At 38.7% G+C, this 18303-nt stretch overlaps 1 protein-coding gene across 17 annotated transcripts in view; it reads right to left on the bottom strand.

Moving 5' to 3' along the window:
* The window catches only part of PLEKHA5 (pleckstrin homology domain containing A5), a 240472-nt gene that overhangs the window by 31730 nt on the left and 190439 nt on the right, over nt 1-18303 (bottom strand). For 16 of the 17 annotated variants that reach the window (XM_075897764.2, XM_089769580.1, XM_075897773.2 and 13 more), the window contains 3 exons: nt 5074-5136; nt 3673-3753; nt 3387-3536 (listed from right to left, as the gene is read on the bottom strand). In XM_075897764.2, the coding sequence (XP_075753879.2) occupies nt 3387-3536; nt 3673-3753; nt 5074-5136 (294 nt within the window). Of the gene's footprint in view, nt 1-3386; nt 3537-3672; nt 3754-5073; nt 5137-13882; nt 13979-18303 lie in introns of all 17 variants that reach the window. The other variant, XM_089769630.1, reaches the window with a different exon arrangement.

The following is an 18303-nucleotide window of genomic DNA, read 5'->3' as shown; positions in this document are numbered from 1 at the left end:
AAAATGTTATTTGAGACATTGCTACATTATAAATCACATTCCAACCTGCTTTAATAGTCTACTGTGATGGAGAAACAAATATTTTAAAATGCAACTGTTTAAGTTTTGCTTTCCGCTATTAAACTTTAAAACAGGTTGGGAGCTAGTGTACAGTTTTATAGATGAGGCTCCCTCTGACAGGTGTACCTAGGCCTTCATAGCTCCCTACAGGAGGCCTTGCGGTACTACTGCATCCTGCTCCAGAAGCAGCAGGACCTGCCAGTACTGGGGGGAGGCAGAAAATAAGGGACAATTTGTCCATTTAAAAAAAAAAAGTTGGGGCACCTGCAGAAGGGCTTAAACACAAGACTGTTCCTTTAAAACAAGAGGTCTGGACACCCTAGGGGTGATGGACTGACTATCAGCAGTCTGGAGACATGTGAACATGCAAGGGACAGCACACAATACACCTTGTCAGCAGTGTTCCCTGTAAGCTTGTGCAGCTGCTCAGGAGAGTCAAACGCTGACCAACTAATTAGCAGAGCACCCCCCCCAGCTGAGTTTTTTGTTTCTACTGTTTTCTACATGTCTTAGTGCACATAAAATTTATTCCACATAAATGGAAAATATTAGAGGGAACGCTGCTTGTCAGTATGGTCAGTAAATGTGGGAACCAGTGAGCCGAATACAGTCCAGGAAAGCATGACATGCATTGCAGTTGGCTACAAGCTCCAGTAATTAGACACGCAGTGAGGTACACTACTCTCACGATAAGCCTTGGACTTGCAGTGAACCCTAAGTGTGCTCCGTATCAGGGAATTGTCAGTGACAACAGACTTGGTTGGCAAAGAGTAGACAAAGGTAATACCCTGGCAAATGTTCTCTAGATGCATCCACTACTACAAGGAGTTCAGGACCAGTTACGAATGACAGATGTATCTGTCCAAGTGGTGAAGAATCAAATGATAAACTGATCTGAACTACATTTGGGGAGAGGCAAAGGTTCAATTTTGCAAACTGGACAATGAGCAAGCAAGCAACACATGGCCCAAAAGCTTCTGTGAAACTCAGTCTACAGTCTCAGCCTTTCACATATGATAGTGAATTACCTGTAAACTGTCAGTCAGCAGAAATGCTCTCAAACTCGTAAGAATTTGTTGAGGCCTCAACCAACTCAATTTTCTGAGTGGTAACTGAAGTTGACTTTCCAGTATTTAGGATGAGCAAATGCAGAGTAGTGTTGACGTAAGCAAAAACTCTCTTTGAACCTGCCCCTCAGTAACAATTCACTCTAATACAGAAGGATGTGGATTCCTTTCTTCCTGATATGTGCCAACACAATGACCATGCATTTGATAACCCTCCCCCTCAGGGCAGAAGAGAGGCCGCAATGGAAGCAGTATGTCACATACTGAACATGACACACTGCCACAATAAATAAAAAAAAATTCTGTGGTCCGGCAAAACATCACATGAAAGTTGGTATCTTGAAGATCTAGAGCAGTACGCCAGTCACTCACAGACAATGCACAGAGGACAGTCCATAGAATGACCATTCAGAACTTCATTTATCCAATATAATAGTTGAGGCCATGAGACTTGAGAATGTATCTCCTCTCCACGTTGGATTTGGGCACCAGAAAGCACTGGGAATAGAAACTATGACCCTGGTGTTCCAGTGGCACTTCCTCTGCTTCTCCCAAAGCGAACCTGCCTGAGGAATAATAATTCATGAGAGGGGTCCCTAAAGAGGGACAGAAGAAGAGGGGTGGAAAGGAACTGAATGGCACAGTCCAACAGTCATGATTGAGCCCCAAGCACTGTGAAAAAGGGCCAGCCTTTTCCCAAATAGAGGAAGTGGGGAGAAAGAGATGACTGGAATGTTGCTCTGGACCAAAGAGTCAGAAGGAATGCTTGGGAAGCGTTGGGATAGGGTAGGTGGATTAGCCAAACTCCAGACCACACTGCTTTCTCCTACAGAATCTATGACTCTTTCAGGGGCTGTCCTGCTGTCTTCCAGGGAGAGAAAGATTTCCCAGCTATATGCTAGGTCCAGCCCCACCTCCACTGACTGAAAGGGAGATCTCAGGGTATTGTGCAGACAACTCTCAGACTCAGTAGCCTGACCAAAAAAACAGGGCTACAAATGGTGCAGCACTGGAAAGTCCTGAACCAAGGGTTGCGACAGAAAAGCAAAGGAGTTCCATTGGCTCCCGATGAATCATTGGCGCAGAAACAGTTGATGCCAGCATTGCCGTCATCAGTATCAGAACTCAATCCGCATGGCCAGATTTGGAATCAACAGCATGGGGTCTCCGACCTTGCATAGGATACTGGGATGTAGTTGACAGGTTCATCCTGTGCACTGGAATTAATCCAATACCAATCCATGCTTGTTCTGGAAGAGGAAGAGTTCCCACAGGGCCTGGAACAGCCTTGCTCAGTTTTTTGTGATCTTTTCCTTGACATACCCAACAAGGAACAATTCCTTCAGGTCTTCAGGTAACTGCTAGCTCCAGGAGGATGAGGAGCTTGGTGATGAAACAGATCTGTTTGAACAAGTGCTGCATTAGCTGAAGATCTCTTGCCTGATGGGCCCATTTAGTAAATGATTTGTGGATCAAACTACTGCTCTTTGATGTGTTTCACTTTGGTACAACAAGCACCACATGTGGCATTGTTTCCTCACAAAATGCCAATGTCAATCCTGGTGAGATTCTCACCAGGAAAACACTTAAAACGACAGCTAACACTAAATCTAACTAATGCTAGCCTACAGATACGGATTAATTATATACAACTTGAAAAAAAAATCACTAAAAGTGGGATTGAGAGATGAAAACCACACACAACTATATATTCAGGAGAGGGGCTATAGCCATGAGGTGCAAGCATTGCTCTCTATGGGTAGAGCTAGGCAAAATTATCCAGTTTCAGCCTGCTGGGTGTGCACATACCTAAGTGGAATACACAGCTACATCTCATCTAAGAACATATAGTAAACTTTACACACAAACTTTATTAAATTAAGCTCTATGTGGTTGTAAACATATTTACAATGAGCCAATACATTTTTAGAAAATAGAGTTATCAGAACTTCTCAATAAGATATGGCTTGTTGATATTATATAATTCACTCTATAATTAACACTTCATCTCACAGAAAAAAGTTGCAAAATCAATTAAAGTTCGTACACATTTGTCCCTTTTAATTTAATTTGCATTGACTGAATTAAAAATAACATTTGTTCCCCCATCTGCCTAAACAGAAGCTTGAAAGACAATTTAATGTTTGTTGGGATGTACTAAACAAAGAACCCATAGACAACCCAATTAAAAGTACCAACCCAAAGAGAAATCACTTAACACCTCACTGAGTTTTACTGGCAAAAATATTTATTACTTACTGCAGTAGCTCGAGACACTTCTCGACATGTACTAAGCAGTCCATTCTGTAAGTCATCTCGCTGTAAGACTACATTCTGTATGGCAGCTGGATTATCAGCATTCATTTCTATCTCTTGACTGGCTGATAGCAAAGCTTGTTCAAGCGTGTACTATTATAATAAAAAAAATATATTTTTAATGTTCTGCATCATCGAGTAGATTTTCTTTTTTATTTTAGATATCAGTGTTGTGATAATAACCATGTAAAAGAACATCCATTTTAGGTAATAAACATAATTGTCCTACTTTCTCCTTGTGTAGCTGTTGAAGTTTCTCTTCCAATGCTTGTACCACTTTATCTTGTTCACATAATCGGCTAAGCTTAGTCTATTTTAAGAGAAGATGGCTGTAATTAGTATAATTTATTATTCTACACATCACCTACATTAATATGGCACCAAACCATTTTATACATAGTTTTGTTATTACTATACATTTAACTTTATTAAATGCTGTAAACCCGAATATTGAAATTTCAAAACAACAAAAGAAATTCTGAAAAAAAACCTTATAGAGCATTACTGTGATTTCAAATAGCATGGGTCAAATGCAGTATCTAGTTATTCAACAGCTAAATTTTCTAGATTTCACAGCAGCTTTTACTACCACTGACCACACTATTTGACCCATCTGCAGGCCTTGGTTGGGGTACATATTAAGAAGATCCATTCTTTTCTATCCCATATTACAGGAGCTTTGTAATTACTCATCAAAGCCAAAAGCACTCTTACGAGAGCCCTGTGTGGTTCTATCTTCTGTTAAACATGTATGTGTGACTACTCTGGTGATAGATTATTTGGTTTGGAATGTCATCAGCTTGAAGATGATAGAAAGCACTAAGTCTTAAGTTTACAGTATTAAATACTATTAAATTGCTAAAACATACAGACATCTGAATTTCAGCTACTGATATGTACTAGGAAGGCAATTGTTTCCCTAAAAAATTTCCATTGTATGTTGTATTTTAAGGGTCAGCTTCCATCTGAAAAACTCATCAGTAATATAGGTTTCCATTAGACTATTAAGCCACTTTTTTTCTGTAATCCCTTTCTAGTGGCTGAAGCTTAAAAACTGAAATTTGACATGAAAATTAGTCATGAAAAAGAATAGGTATGTGTTAGCTTTAACTGATTTTGTTTACACAAAGTTACCCATTTAAAAACTGCATGTTGAACATGTTCTTTAGAAAAGGCCTCAGGTCAGTGCATCTAAGTGTAGACTTGATGATTCAAGTTTTACAAAACTTCATGATAGTCTCTTGATTCATGGAATTTTTTTAATATACACACACACATTAATACCCACACACATATTACAAATTCACTTACTAGTATCTTCCCAACCCCAATACATTCAAAACCAGCTAAGGGATGTCTGCTCAATATTCCAGAAATAATTTACCCAACTTCTAGAAATGATTTCCCATTAAGCACAAATGTGATTTCAAAAACCTTATAGGATAACAACTGCGGGTTATAATGGAATCTCTCCCCCCCACTTTAATTAAAGCAATTGCTACTAGTGGCCCATTGTATTTAGCAGTTTTTGCATCTAAATTTTATGTTCAGGGTAGAAACTACAACAGAATATCAATAAGAAGTCCAAAGATGAGTATTAATTTGAGGAAAGCCAAAAACAAATACTTACATCAATATCCAATTCTTCAGATCTATATTTGTATAGTGTACCCCTACACTCTTCTTGTGTCAACTATAAGGAAGAATAATATTGCCATAAAATAATTTCACCAAAACTATGAAAACAATATACATCTTAGAGTTAAAATTTTAATACACCAAAATCAGGTCCTTTTATATGCCTAACATTATATTTGCAATATAGAAAGTTAATCAGATCTGGACTACATAGTAGATAAAATTACATATTGATTACATACAAATACACACAAATTATGTATCACTTTTTGTGCATGCAATTCTAAATATAGAGCCTTAATTCTGCTTTTATGTTAATGTCAGTGTATAAAAATTCTAATGTGTTCAAATGTAGTTACAATTTTACACCAGAGTCAAAAGAGAATTGGCTCTTCATATATTCAGTGTAAGATGTACAGATAGACACTTTTTTGGCACGTAGGTGGGATTTTTAATTTGCACTTTTCTCTCAGCTCTTTTAGAAGCAGTACACCATACTACCACAATTACTGTAAATGAATACAATTGTATTTCTTGTGCTGAGGTATGCAAACTCACTTCTTACCAATGTTATGACTGCCATCCTACTCATCAGTACAAGGGATCCTCAGATTCTGATTTGATAAGAATGAATGTTCAACATTAACTTTTAACTTTTTTTTTTTTTAAAAACTTTCTTCCCCTCTCTCTCTAGACTGACTGCTAGCAATATATTTTAAAATACTTAAAAGGGGCATACATATATACCCATTTGTGCAAAACTTTTACTGTATATCCTATTTTAGTTAATGAAAATATATTCATATTCCTTCCGTCCTAATATATATATTTTTCCTCCACGTGTATGCTATTTAACTATAACATTTTATGTCAATTGTGCAAAAAAGATTGTAGAAACACAAGTCCACTTTAAAGGAGGTTTATAAATGCAAGGATTGAGAAGCATTAAACATACAAGCATTCCAAACATAATAAATCTTTAAAAAGACTTAAGTGTTTCGTTTCAAGACATCATTTCCACATATCTCATGCAAATGCATCCGGTGACAATTTAAAAATATGTATAGTGTATTAAAACCACACTTTCTTTGAAATGAACATTTAATGAAAATGAGTATCAGAATATGAAAAAGCCATAACACTTTTGCACCTCATTAAGGTTAAACTAAGATTTTTGTTAAAAAAAAGTTATTTAAACCCCCTAATAGTGTAGGAACAATATATTTTAAAATCCCCTCCTTTCCAAACTAAAGCTTCTATCTTAACTGCAGAAAGAATTTAGGAATGGAAATACTTTAAGAGTGTGCTCATAAACATGGTCAATATAAATCTGGCTCATATACCTAAAAAATATGGTTAAAACCCTTACAGTGATTTCTGTCAAACACAACAGGGACATTATGTAGCTTTTCAAGACCCAATTTTATCTTTCCAGTGTACTATTAGATATCATGAAGCTTCCTTGGATGGTGATATACAAAGTAATTTTTTGAAAACGTAGTGACTGATTTGTTCTCTGAAACCCAATCTTAAAAATGACAGCCCATCTTAAAATGGTCTAATCTACCATTCACACCAATTCCTAGTTTTTAAAATATTACATTAAGTATTTAGAAAAATCTAAATGTACTTTTAATGATCTAGATACAGGACTTTAATTTATTTTAATGCTTGTAAATAACTACTTGTAAAATAATTTGATTCAAATAATATTACGTTTCTGTTTATCCCACACAGGCAATGAAGCAGTTAATGTTGGCCCATTAATAACAGAAGGATAGGCCAGACCCTATGAAAAGATGAGTCCAGTTGAGGGGATGAGGTATGTGTTTTCTGTGAAGCAAGGAAGCTAAAAGTAGAAAAGAGAAAGGGAAAGAACATTATAGTATCTCTTTGAATAGTAGAGAGCAGAGGAGTTTCAGGACAGATTTTACAATCTGGGCTTGATGGAGTCGGTTAGCAGGGGTCAAAGGGATTCTGCTACTGTATTTGAGGAAAGCCAAACCACAGGTAGAAAGCTGAGGATTCACACAAGGGCAAGATTCCATGAAAGTAGTACCTGAAAGTCAGAGTTTTGTAGAGCAAGAGCTGAAGGAGACCCAGGATGATTTAAAAGTTCAAGCCTGGAGAAGGGGCCAAAGTTCCTTCTGTTGTGGTTTATATTTTCCCTTTGTAACTTAAAGCCCTGGAAATAATGGAATGGAACAGAAAAGGAGCATAGAGGGGTGGTAGATGTGAAACTGATGGTCAGTGTCAAATGGGACACTAACACACCAGAATGGGAGAGACTTTAAAATGACCTGGCCAGAGGGCCAAGTTGCAAGACAGACTGACTCCCATAGGGCCTGGGCAGCTGATGGCAGGGGATGGGAAATTATAAGAGTTGCCATGCCAAGCTACAAATGACATTTTGGGAGCCCACTTTTTTACAGTGTATAATAGCCACTTAGCACACAACAGGTAGAAACTTCTAAAGAAGGACTTCACCTCCACACAACAGAGAATATTGTAAAATTATAACATTTTACATAAATTTAACACAGAACATCTTAAAATTGTATGAATTACTTTGATCATCACTGTCAATGCAGCAGCTGTTTAATAATGTACAACAAATCTATTAGACAGTTTAGACTGAGAAAGATGTGAAGAATGCCATCATATTCAAATTGGAATTATAAAAGAAACTGAGATAGCGTAAGCTATCTCTTGGAGTGCGCTACAGGATATTTAGTGACCAAGTGTCCAGCATCTGTTTTTGTGTCACATCCAAAGGAATCACCTGCAGTGACAGTTCCTTTTTATACCCCATGAGAACACTGATTCAAGAGGAAGAGTGCCATCTACTGTACCACTATGATCACTTCTCACAGATCTGTGAGTTTTCCTTGAAGACTTCCTCTCCAAGTACAGACATAGCCTATTCCTGTTATTCTGAAATATATAGTGAAGTCACATTTTATGAGTGCAATGGAATGAATAGCATATAAATGCTCCTGAAGTACTATTTATTATTGGCTTTTAGTGTAAGCTACATGCAGAGGTGGGGCAAATATTTCTTAGTGTGTGCTGTTACAAAGGTATTACAAAACTATTATTGCACTCAGTAAGAAATGTGTTATGTCCATTATATAATGCTGAAAACATCACTCTGTGAATTAAGTCTTATACACAATATGTATGACTACAAAGTATAGAGCAAGTTGAGATTTCAAAAGTTACAGAGAGTCTTTCATCACATTGAGACAACGAACATTATCTGCTGAATCACAGCAAGGTATAAAGCCATAAAAATAAACATTATGCAACATGTCCAGGAGGTAGGAGGAGAGGACATTTTTTTCCTAACCCTAGCAAATTACTGGAAGTTTAATTTCCTGAAACACGAGGGCTTATATCCTTGTGTTTTTATCTGAATCAGTGTAAGTGCAGATGTTAATATACTTTTCTAAAACTTTTAAAAATTACACTAAGCTTGTTGCCTCAATAAAATCTTATGGTATGGAATTTCACAACTGATGGCACATTTAACATCTTTTGGGAGACTGTCCTAGTAAGAAAATTAAACAAAAAATTGGTGCTTTTGAGCGGAAGGTAAGATATTCTTAAAAATTTTAGTAGCATTTTTAAAAGGACCTTTTTACCCATTAGTAAATAACACAGAGACCTATACCAAACACAATAATGCTTTCATGTAATTTAGCTTAAAGCATAGTAAGAACATACTGTGGGCTTGAATGTATTGCATATTAGATATGAAAACTGCATTTTGCATAATACGACATGTAGAATTTCAATTAGGGACAAGACAAGAGGCTATAGTCCAAATAAAGATGTTGAACAAATTCACAAGCAAAGGTTAGAAAATATTTCTAAACAAAGATCATAAGATAATAGTCCATCAGCAGCTTTAATTTGTGCAACTGGTGAACAGTGTATGACAACTCAACATCTTTTCTCCGAGGCTACGTCTATACTGCAACCTTCTTCTGCAAAAGCTTATGCAAATGAAGCGTGGAGTAGAATATCGCTGTGCTTCATTTGCATAATTAATTACTGTCAGTTTTTGCACAAGAGGCTTTTGCGCAAAAAGGAGCTGTGTAGACGGCTCCTTTGTGCGCAAAAACCACCTCTTGTGCAAGAGCTGTTCTTTCTCATTTTTTCAGAAAGAATGGCTCTTGCACAAGAGGGATTTTGTGCATAAAAAGCCATCGTTTACACAGATCCTTTTTGCGCAAAAGCCTCTTGCGCAAAAACAGCCCCTAATTAATTATGCAAATGAAGCGCTGCAATATTCTACTCTGCGCTTCATTTGCATAAGCTTTTGCGGAAGAAGGGCGCAGTATAGATGTAGCCTGAGAGAGAAGTATAGGACAACCATCTGTTCTTAAATGTTTTCCAATTTATAGGGCACTAACATGCTGACATTTAGGCATGCATGTCATGTCATCTTGTTTTAATCTTGTCTTTTCAGTATCACTGTGCTTCATACACACAGTGTTTGACTCATTCATGTTAAATTCCTATATGATCTTAAAGTCAACACTGTACAAGGTAGTGTCTCAAACTGAATGGCTTCAATGGGTGTATTTGTGAATTTGCACCAATGCTGTCCCCTTCAGATAGCACTGATTTACCTCACTTAATGCTTAAAATATGGACAGGACAGACTGTCTAGAGATATGTTCAAGTTTCAAAGAGACAATCTAGTTTCCTTCAATTTACTATTTACATGGTTATGTACCCGAGGGACTGGTTTAGGCTCATCTAAGTGTACCTGAATGTGTCCAGCAGAGTTAGCCAAAGAGAATAGAAAGCTGGTTATTACATTTCTTCAATATGAATAAAAAGTTAATATGCTACATTATATATTACTTATTAAGTATCAGGTAAATATGTTAAGAACCCGGCTAAAAGTACTGACTTGCTGGGAGAATGGCCTCTGAATATGTTAAGACAAAAGTCTAAATACTTATTATGCTTCTGGCTGTTAGCTTGTGTACATACTTGGGCTGAACCCTTTTCCTTTTCACAGTTTGTATTTTACAATAGCCCAATCCCATAGGAAAAGAGGTCAAGCATTCCCAATAATGTGAAATACAAAGTGACGCTTCCATGAATTTAAAAAAATATAATTCGTAACTCTGTTTAAAATGCTGATCCTTATACTAGAATATTCAGTAAAGCGGGTCAGGGAATCCATGAGGCTGTCATTTTGTAATCAAATAAATATCAATTAATAATTTTCTCCCCCAAAATGCCAGGTCTCGTCTACATAGACACATCAGCAAAGCTCATCCAAATTAATTAATGGTGTGAATTTCAATTGATTAATTTAAAACATATTAAATCTGAACGAATACTTAATTCAGAATTAAATTGCCTTAATTTGGTTTAGTTTAACTCACTTTTTTCAAGCTAAACTTTAATACTGAATGGAGGTATTCCCACGGGGGCTTAATATGGTTTAACTAATCCACTAAAAATTCATAGTTTTAGTTAATTTGGATTAATTCTTCTGATGTCTGTGTTGACAAGCTCCTATTCCTGGACAGAACTATCACATGTGTAAGTATGCTTCCCCTTCCTTATAATTCTTTCAGAGTATCTTCCTGGCAGGAAAAGTATGATGGATCTTAGCTTGACTCAAATACCATACATTACATTTATAAAAAAAAATGTTTTTATGAGCTACACTAACTGAAGATTTATATTATCTTTCCCATATCATACAGATAAATTTATTTGCCTAAATCCCTCCCCCATCTTTTCATTTGTATTGTTAACACCCTTTTCATTCAAAACTGCATTCAGGGGATTCCCGACTTACGACCACCCGATTTATGACTCCCCGCATTTACAACCGCCCTGCTCTGGCCACTGCTACCACCCAGCACAGCCCTCAGCCGGCTCTGGGAGCAGTTCGCGCTGCACCACCTCCACCTGGCACAGACATCTCTGGGCCCAGTGCACTGGAGACAACTCCTCCCAGGAGGCAAAGCGGGCCAGGAACAGAACCCCTATTTTTATCATTGCACCTATGGAAAATAAGGGTTTGACTTATGACAGCTCGACTTACGATGGTTCTCCAGGAACCAATTAGGTCATAAGTGCAGTGGTCTCTCGTATATTTTAGAAATTAATTTTTTGTTCCAGGTTTAACTCTACACATGTGGTTGAATATCTAGTTTCTTGCCTCATATCTAGATTGCACAATAAAATGTTTGACTTGTAATTAATGAAAATACAGGATCTTTATATTGCTCATGTTCCTAAATACTTCTTGCTATGGTTTCAAATCAGAACCCAGACACAACTATTTAAATTGAGTAATCTCAAGCAGTTACCTACAACAAAAAGTCACTTTGATATTTCTTAGAGATAAATTCCTGATTTTTAATGAAAGAAGGGACATCTGAGAAGAAGGTAGAAGACAATTTCTCCAAGCTGTCCTGGATGAATGGGAGATATTTCATTTTTGGTGACAAATTTCTTTTTACCTCCTCTAACTATGAATTGCTATATTTGGGTTCCAAGGTTTTTTAAAAGAAATATAGAGCTCTAAAAGGACACTGGCTGAAAATGAGAGTCCTTTATTATACAGTACACGTTTTCCCCTAAACTATCCTGCCAGCATGTCTTAAAACCCCATTCTAGAGGGACCACATCTCTAAGGGCGAGAGGGAAGTTCAGTCTTCAGATTCATGCTCTCTGACAAGGTTGTCAGGAAAGTGCTATTTCAATGTCAAATATAAAATGAAGTTGTTTTCTCTACCGTAAAACAGGCTTTCATACTTACATGGATTATTTTAACAATCTAGAAAATTATAAAAATTGATAGCGTTTTTCAAAAATTTTCAGCAGTGGGACAGTTAAACACACAAAAATCATCTTTAGTTTCAGGTCTTGAGGAACCCACTGTCTCCCATTCCATCCCAACCTTTGAAGTTGTGTGTGAAAACAACTTGCTTTTGACACACAAGAGGGAGAGAGTTTTCCTGGAACCCGTTAATGCAAGCTATTTTTTCAGCCTACGCAGAAACTCGAGTCTCAAACATTTCTCCTTTATCTAAAGTACATACCTGGCTGTTCTCCTAAATACTTAAAATATCCTATGCTGTGAAGTAGGGATGTAAAGGACTAATCAACTATTCGACAAGCAACTGCTTATTGGATAGTTGACAGGATAGTTGACTAGTCGCTTCCCCCCCGCCCCTTGCTGCCTCTATTATATAGAGGCAGCAAAAGGAGTGGGTGGGAATAAGAGGGGGTACTTAAAAGTGGCAGTGCCAAGGTCAACTGCTCTGTGCGGTGCTGCAGCTTTGAATGCCGTGGGGAACGTGGCTTCAGGCTCCTCATGGCATTTCAAAGCAGCACTGCCCTGTGGAGCCGGGATCAGCTGGGAACTCCTCAGGTGAGCCTGGCCTCCACAGGATGCTGCCGCTTTGAAATGCCAGGTGGAGCCTAGGATCAGCTGGGGACTCCCCAGCCGACCCTGGGCACCATGCAGCTTGCCACCTTTGAAACTTACAAGAGTCCCCAGTGGGGGCTCTTGTGCATTTCAAAGCGGAAGCACCTGGGTGGAGCCCAGAGTTAGCAGGACTTCCTGCTGGCCCTGGGCTCCACATGGGGTTCCAACTGTGAAATGCACAAGAGCCCCCACTGGGGCTTTTGTACATTTCAAAGGTGGAACGCAGAAGTACTTATCGACTAGTTGAGTAGTTGATGGAAATTCCATTAACTACTCGACTAGCAAATTAATCGCTACTTAATATCCTTACTGTGGAGTGAATTTAAAATACACAAATATAAAGGACAAAATATCCCCAAAGAGTTGTATTAGTGACACATAGCAAAACATTTCATCACTATCAATGACATTTCTTCATAGCAGAATTTATCTTGTTCCTTTCTAGTCACTGAACTTTGTTTACCACTTCCCATTTTGGAGTAATTCCTGAATTTGATGAGAATTGGTCAAATATTTATTTTGTTTGGCAGCCAGAGATTTTCATAGCTCAGTTAGCTCATAGCAAAATGCAAGCAATCACTTAAATAAGAATAGTTAGGGTTTTTTAAAGTTTCTATGTCTGAAAAACAGTACTTTGTGCAGTTATAAAACTGCTGTGCTTATAGATTTGTATTGGCCATGCTTGTAACTTAATGCAAGTCTTAACCTATAGACTTATTTCCATTCTGTACTTTTCCCCCTCCTAATGTCTCAGAGTTGCAGCCATGACTATATAGTCTAGAAGTGTGAACTCCGCTAGATTTGCTGTGAATGTATTAATAAAACACTGTCCCTTGGATCTACAATCTCCAGATCAAAGTTATTTTGAGCTGTTTTTCCCCAAAAGCTAAGAACTAAGTGCAAACAAAAATCTATAAACCCATCTCCTAAAATTAAGAAAGTTGTCAGACATGACCAGGTAAACACCAATGGCATGCTTTTGTGCTGAACAAAATGAAGCACCTGTGAAAGCTAATTGTGCACAGAACCATGTTAAGACAAACACTGGAAGCTTGTTGGAAACTTTATGAGTTTACTTGACTCCTACATAAGTTAATAACTGATCAAATATTCTAGCCAGAAAAAGTTACCCAAAAGAGTACATTTAATATACTCAACAACAAAAGCGTTCAGCACAAGCCATGCTAACAATATGGCAGCATTTTATAAAGCATGAATGATTTGTGGTTTTCCAAAACAAAGAAAAAACACTGATGTTATGAGTAAATTTGAACAACCAAAAACTGTCACTGAGGAAAATTTTCGCAGATGATAAAGCAATTTCATTCACTGTCCAAGACCTTACTTGCTGGTACAGTTGTGGTCTTAGCGCCGAGTTCTCAATCATAGTGTGAACCATGGAGATTAAAGGTTCATTCTCTTTCATCTATTTCAAATCAGGAGGAGCATACAGCAAACATCAGTTTACACCATAGCTAGATTTGAAAGATGACACTGTAAATATAGTCTCTACTTCAATATTTTTTTCTAGTGCAGCAGTTTTAATTTTAGCCTGCCTTTGCAGATTCCATCATTTAGAAAAAATAAACATTTAAAAAACATAAGTGATAAATATCAAACTCATGTTTCAAACATTAAGATTTTACTATACTAATATTTCATAAAAGTTGCATCATTTCCACTATAATTCATGTCACTAGTAAGTCTAATTACTTCAGATGTTTCACCAATAAACACAAATTACAATAGGTAACAACTGGACAAAATATCAAGTAGCCAAACCAATATATAATTTAGAAATAAACCAGCTAGATTTGACGTACTTTAAAACGCAAACAGAATAATTTAAACGTGCAGCCAGAAACATGCAAATTCTTATCTGAGAACCATCTCATAAAATAGTTCCCCTAGACATTAAAATGTAGATTACATCTTAAGTATATTACAAGTTATTTGAGGCCTTTTACTGCTGAATACTAAGTTTTCAATGGTCTACACTAGTACTAAAATTACTCAATTATGTTATTGTATTTACCCATATATAGTTATGACACTATCTGTTGCACATTTCAAGCTTGGTTAGACATATTAGAAGCTATATTTGTTATACCAATTATATTTACTGCCACAAGAGTACTTGTTCAAAATCGGTTCTGTGATAATTTACAAACAAAATTTACAGAAGTTGGTGTTTTTTAAAAAAGGAATGCAGAGAGTAAATGGTCTTCTTATGCCAGTATTCTGGTGAGAATTCTTAGAATCTGACATGGCTTTTGAATATTGTGTTAGGTAAGTTAGTTAAGAAATATTTTTATTCCTGTCCAAGAAACCCACAAAAAACCCAACCACCAAGAAAGAAAAGTTTGTCACAATTTTTCTTAAGTTTTTGGACTTTTGCTTAAGAACCAAAAACCATAATTTTCTGTCTTAGGGGGTGAAAAATTCTGTTTTCCCAACAAAAATGCAAAAAAATATAGAAAACTGACATTTCCTTTAGAAACCTGCAGTTTCAAAGACTAAGTAGAAAATGTTTTGATTTAATAATTTCAGCCAGATCTTGTGCCAACCTGCTATAGAGGAAACGTGTGTGACCTCTCTCAACAAGTAACTGTATATTACAGTGGATTTTTATAATGGATAAGTATCGCCAATTTGATGCAACAGACAAAGAGTTGCTGCTCTACTGTCTACTGAGGGCACCCTTTCCAACCCAAGGGAAAATTTCCCCATAAATTCAAAATGCCCATGTGTGTGACAGAGGTATCAGTGGTATTTTACTAATTTTCACTGGCTATATTTTGGTCATAATTTGAACCAAAACAACTGTTTTTCTCCCATTCTCAGTGAAATTTTAATTATTATCTGTAAAAAGCGAATACTTCCAGAATACCACGAAGGATCAAATTAGAACTACAAACAGTAGTAAGTTACAGTTATTAAATGAAGTATATTGTTGGCCATTCTTTGCTTTATTGTGCATTTATTCACTCATCTGCAACATTTATTTATTTACAATGGGTTACCAGACAGTGGGAAATACTGAGGTTCCAGTATATGTGAGGAATATATTTCATACTGCGCCTCTAATGAGGAAGATGTCTTAATTTACAGGACAATATATTCTTATAATAAGCAATAGAAGAGTTTGAGAGGCAAAAGCAGGCCAACCTTGAATTAAAATGAAATCTTCCTCACTTATTTACGTTTTGTCTTTCCCTTGTGGGACTGAAGTAAAAGCCTTATGCCACAATGAACATTTGAAAGTATTTATTTCAGTTTTCTAGCAATATTTATTTTCCCTGTAATATATAATATACGCCCTACAATATATTGTTGACAAACCTAGAGAGAAGCAGAATAAGGCAATAGTCACATATGAAATACTTAGGTATTGACTAAGTTTAAAAGTCTCAAAGACTTTGTGTTCTTGTCCTATTTTGTAACTTGCTGCTCTACATTACACAAGTTCTTCTCAGCTGATTATTATCAGTCAGTAGGTCAATACTATTCTATACTAAGACGGCAATTTTTTTAGACGTGTGAACACATCTTAAACTAGCCTGTCTTGAAGAAAAATACTGTATTTACAATAGTAAATACATGCAGTAAAAACTATTAAAAAACAAAGCTAGTCAAAATACATCTTCCATTTCTATAGAAATAAATATAGATTTAACTTTTGTATACAGGCAGTCCCCGGGTTACGTACAAGATAGGGACTGTAGGTTTGTTCTTAAGTTGAATCTGTATGTAAGTCAGAACTGGCGTCCAGATTCAGCCGCTGCTGAAACTGATCAGTTTCAACAGCGGCTGAATCTGGACGCCAGTTCTGACTTACATACAGATTCAACTTAAGAACCCCAGGCATCCCCAAGTCAGCTGCTGCTGAAACTGATCAGCGGCTGATTCCAGGAAGCCCGGGGCAGGAGCTTCCTGTAGTCAGCCACTGGTCAGTTTCAGCAGCGGCTGACTTGGGGACGCCTGGGGCAGAGCAGCTGGGGTGCTGCTGGGTTGGTCCAGTAGCGCCGCTGCTCCTCGGCGCTACTGGACCAACCCAGCAGCACCCAAGCTGCTCTGCCCCAGGCGTCCTGATTTAGCAGCTGCTGAATCTGACCAGCAGTGGCTGAATCAGGACGCCTGGGGCAGAACAGCTGGGGTGCTGCCCGGTTGGTCCAGTAACGCCCAGAGCGGCGCTACGGGACCAACTGGCAGTGCCCCAGCTGCTGTACCACAGGTGTCCAGAGCAAAGCCGCGGAGCATGGGGGCAGCGGGACAGCCCAGACGCGCCGTGGCTGTCCTGCTGCCCTCGGGCTCCGTGGCTTTGCTCTGCTTTGCTCCCCGTACCCCTGGTCTGCAGACCAGGGGGACGGGGAGCAAAGCGGCGGAACACGCGGGCAGCGGACAGCCCAGACGCGTCTGGGCTGTCCGCTGCCCGCGTGCTCCGCGGCTTTGCTCTGCTTTGCCCCCCCGTCCCCCTGAACTGCAGACCAGGGGGAGGGTGGGGGGGGGGGGGCAAAGCAGAGCCAAGCCGCGGAGCGCGCTGCCAGCTGACAGCCCAGACGCATCTGGGCTGTCAGCTGATCGCGCGCTCCGCGGCTTGGCTTGGCTCTGCTTTGCTCTGCAGCCGGGGGGGGGGGGGGGGGGGAAGCAGAGCCAAGCCACGGAGCACGCGATCAGCTGACAGCCCAGACGCGTCTGGGCTGTCAGCTGGCCGGGCGCTCCGTGGCTTGGCTCTGCTTTGCTCCCGTCCCCCCGGTCTGCAGATCAGGGGAACGGGGGGGGGGGGAGCAAAGCAGGGCAAAGCAGAGCCAAGCCGCGGAGCGCATGGGCAGCGGACAGCCCTGTCCGCTGCCCACGTGTTCCGCCGCTTTGCTTCCTCTCCCTGGTCTGCTGGAGACCAGGGAGAGGAACGGCCCCGTTCGTAACTGCGGATCCGACATAAGTCGGATCCGCGTAACTCGGGGACTGCCTGTATTGTTTCCACAAATCAAAATTTCATGGCTAAATTTGAAAACCAACATCTCTATTTGGAAATGCCTTTTTAGAATGGTCTGAGCAGGGAGCTGAGCCAAGTCCGTGGAAGAGAGTGAGAATATGGAAGTATATGAACTACATTTTTCATGATGTACAATGGTATCCCCATTTCCTGGAAAAAGGTGCTGTATTATTGCAAACCAAAACTAATTATGATCTACGCCAACCAAGAGTTCTTCTAGAAACAACTAAAGTGACAGAACTAATTTAAACCCAATATGCAGCAAACTGCTAACTTGAAGAAAATAATTTTAACTACAGAGAACCAAAATGCTGTCAAATATGAATAATTTCAACAAGATGGATCAATTACTACCAACTTTTCATCAGGAAGATATCCCTGTAGTCTAGACATAGCCTAAATGACAGATCATTCAATATTTGTCAAGCGATGATACATTTATAATGTATACTGCCGGTCCCCGAGTTGCGAACAATTGAGTTACGACCATTCGCATTTACGACCAAAGCTCCCATGGAGCGGTTGTAAAGCAGTCCCCAAGTTACGAACAGCGCATTCGCTATGTAACTCAATGGGGTCCGAGTTACGAAGAAATCGAGTTACGGCCATGTGTTTGGTCCGTAACACGTTCGTAACTCGGGGAGAGGCTGTATGTCATTTCACTCTTATCATTTTTATAAATGCTAACCACATATATGCAGTACAATTATCTGCAGAAATGGTAGAGCAAAAAGAAGCCTAAAAAAGATAATACA

This window comes from Pelodiscus sinensis, chromosome 1 (genome assembly GCF_052426305.1).
Source record: "Pelodiscus sinensis isolate ZL-2025 chromosome 1, ASM5242630v1, whole genome shotgun sequence".
Classification (NCBI taxonomy): Eukaryota; Metazoa; Chordata; order Testudines; family Trionychidae; genus Pelodiscus; species Pelodiscus sinensis.
This window is presented reverse-complemented; position numbering and strand designations above follow the sequence as displayed.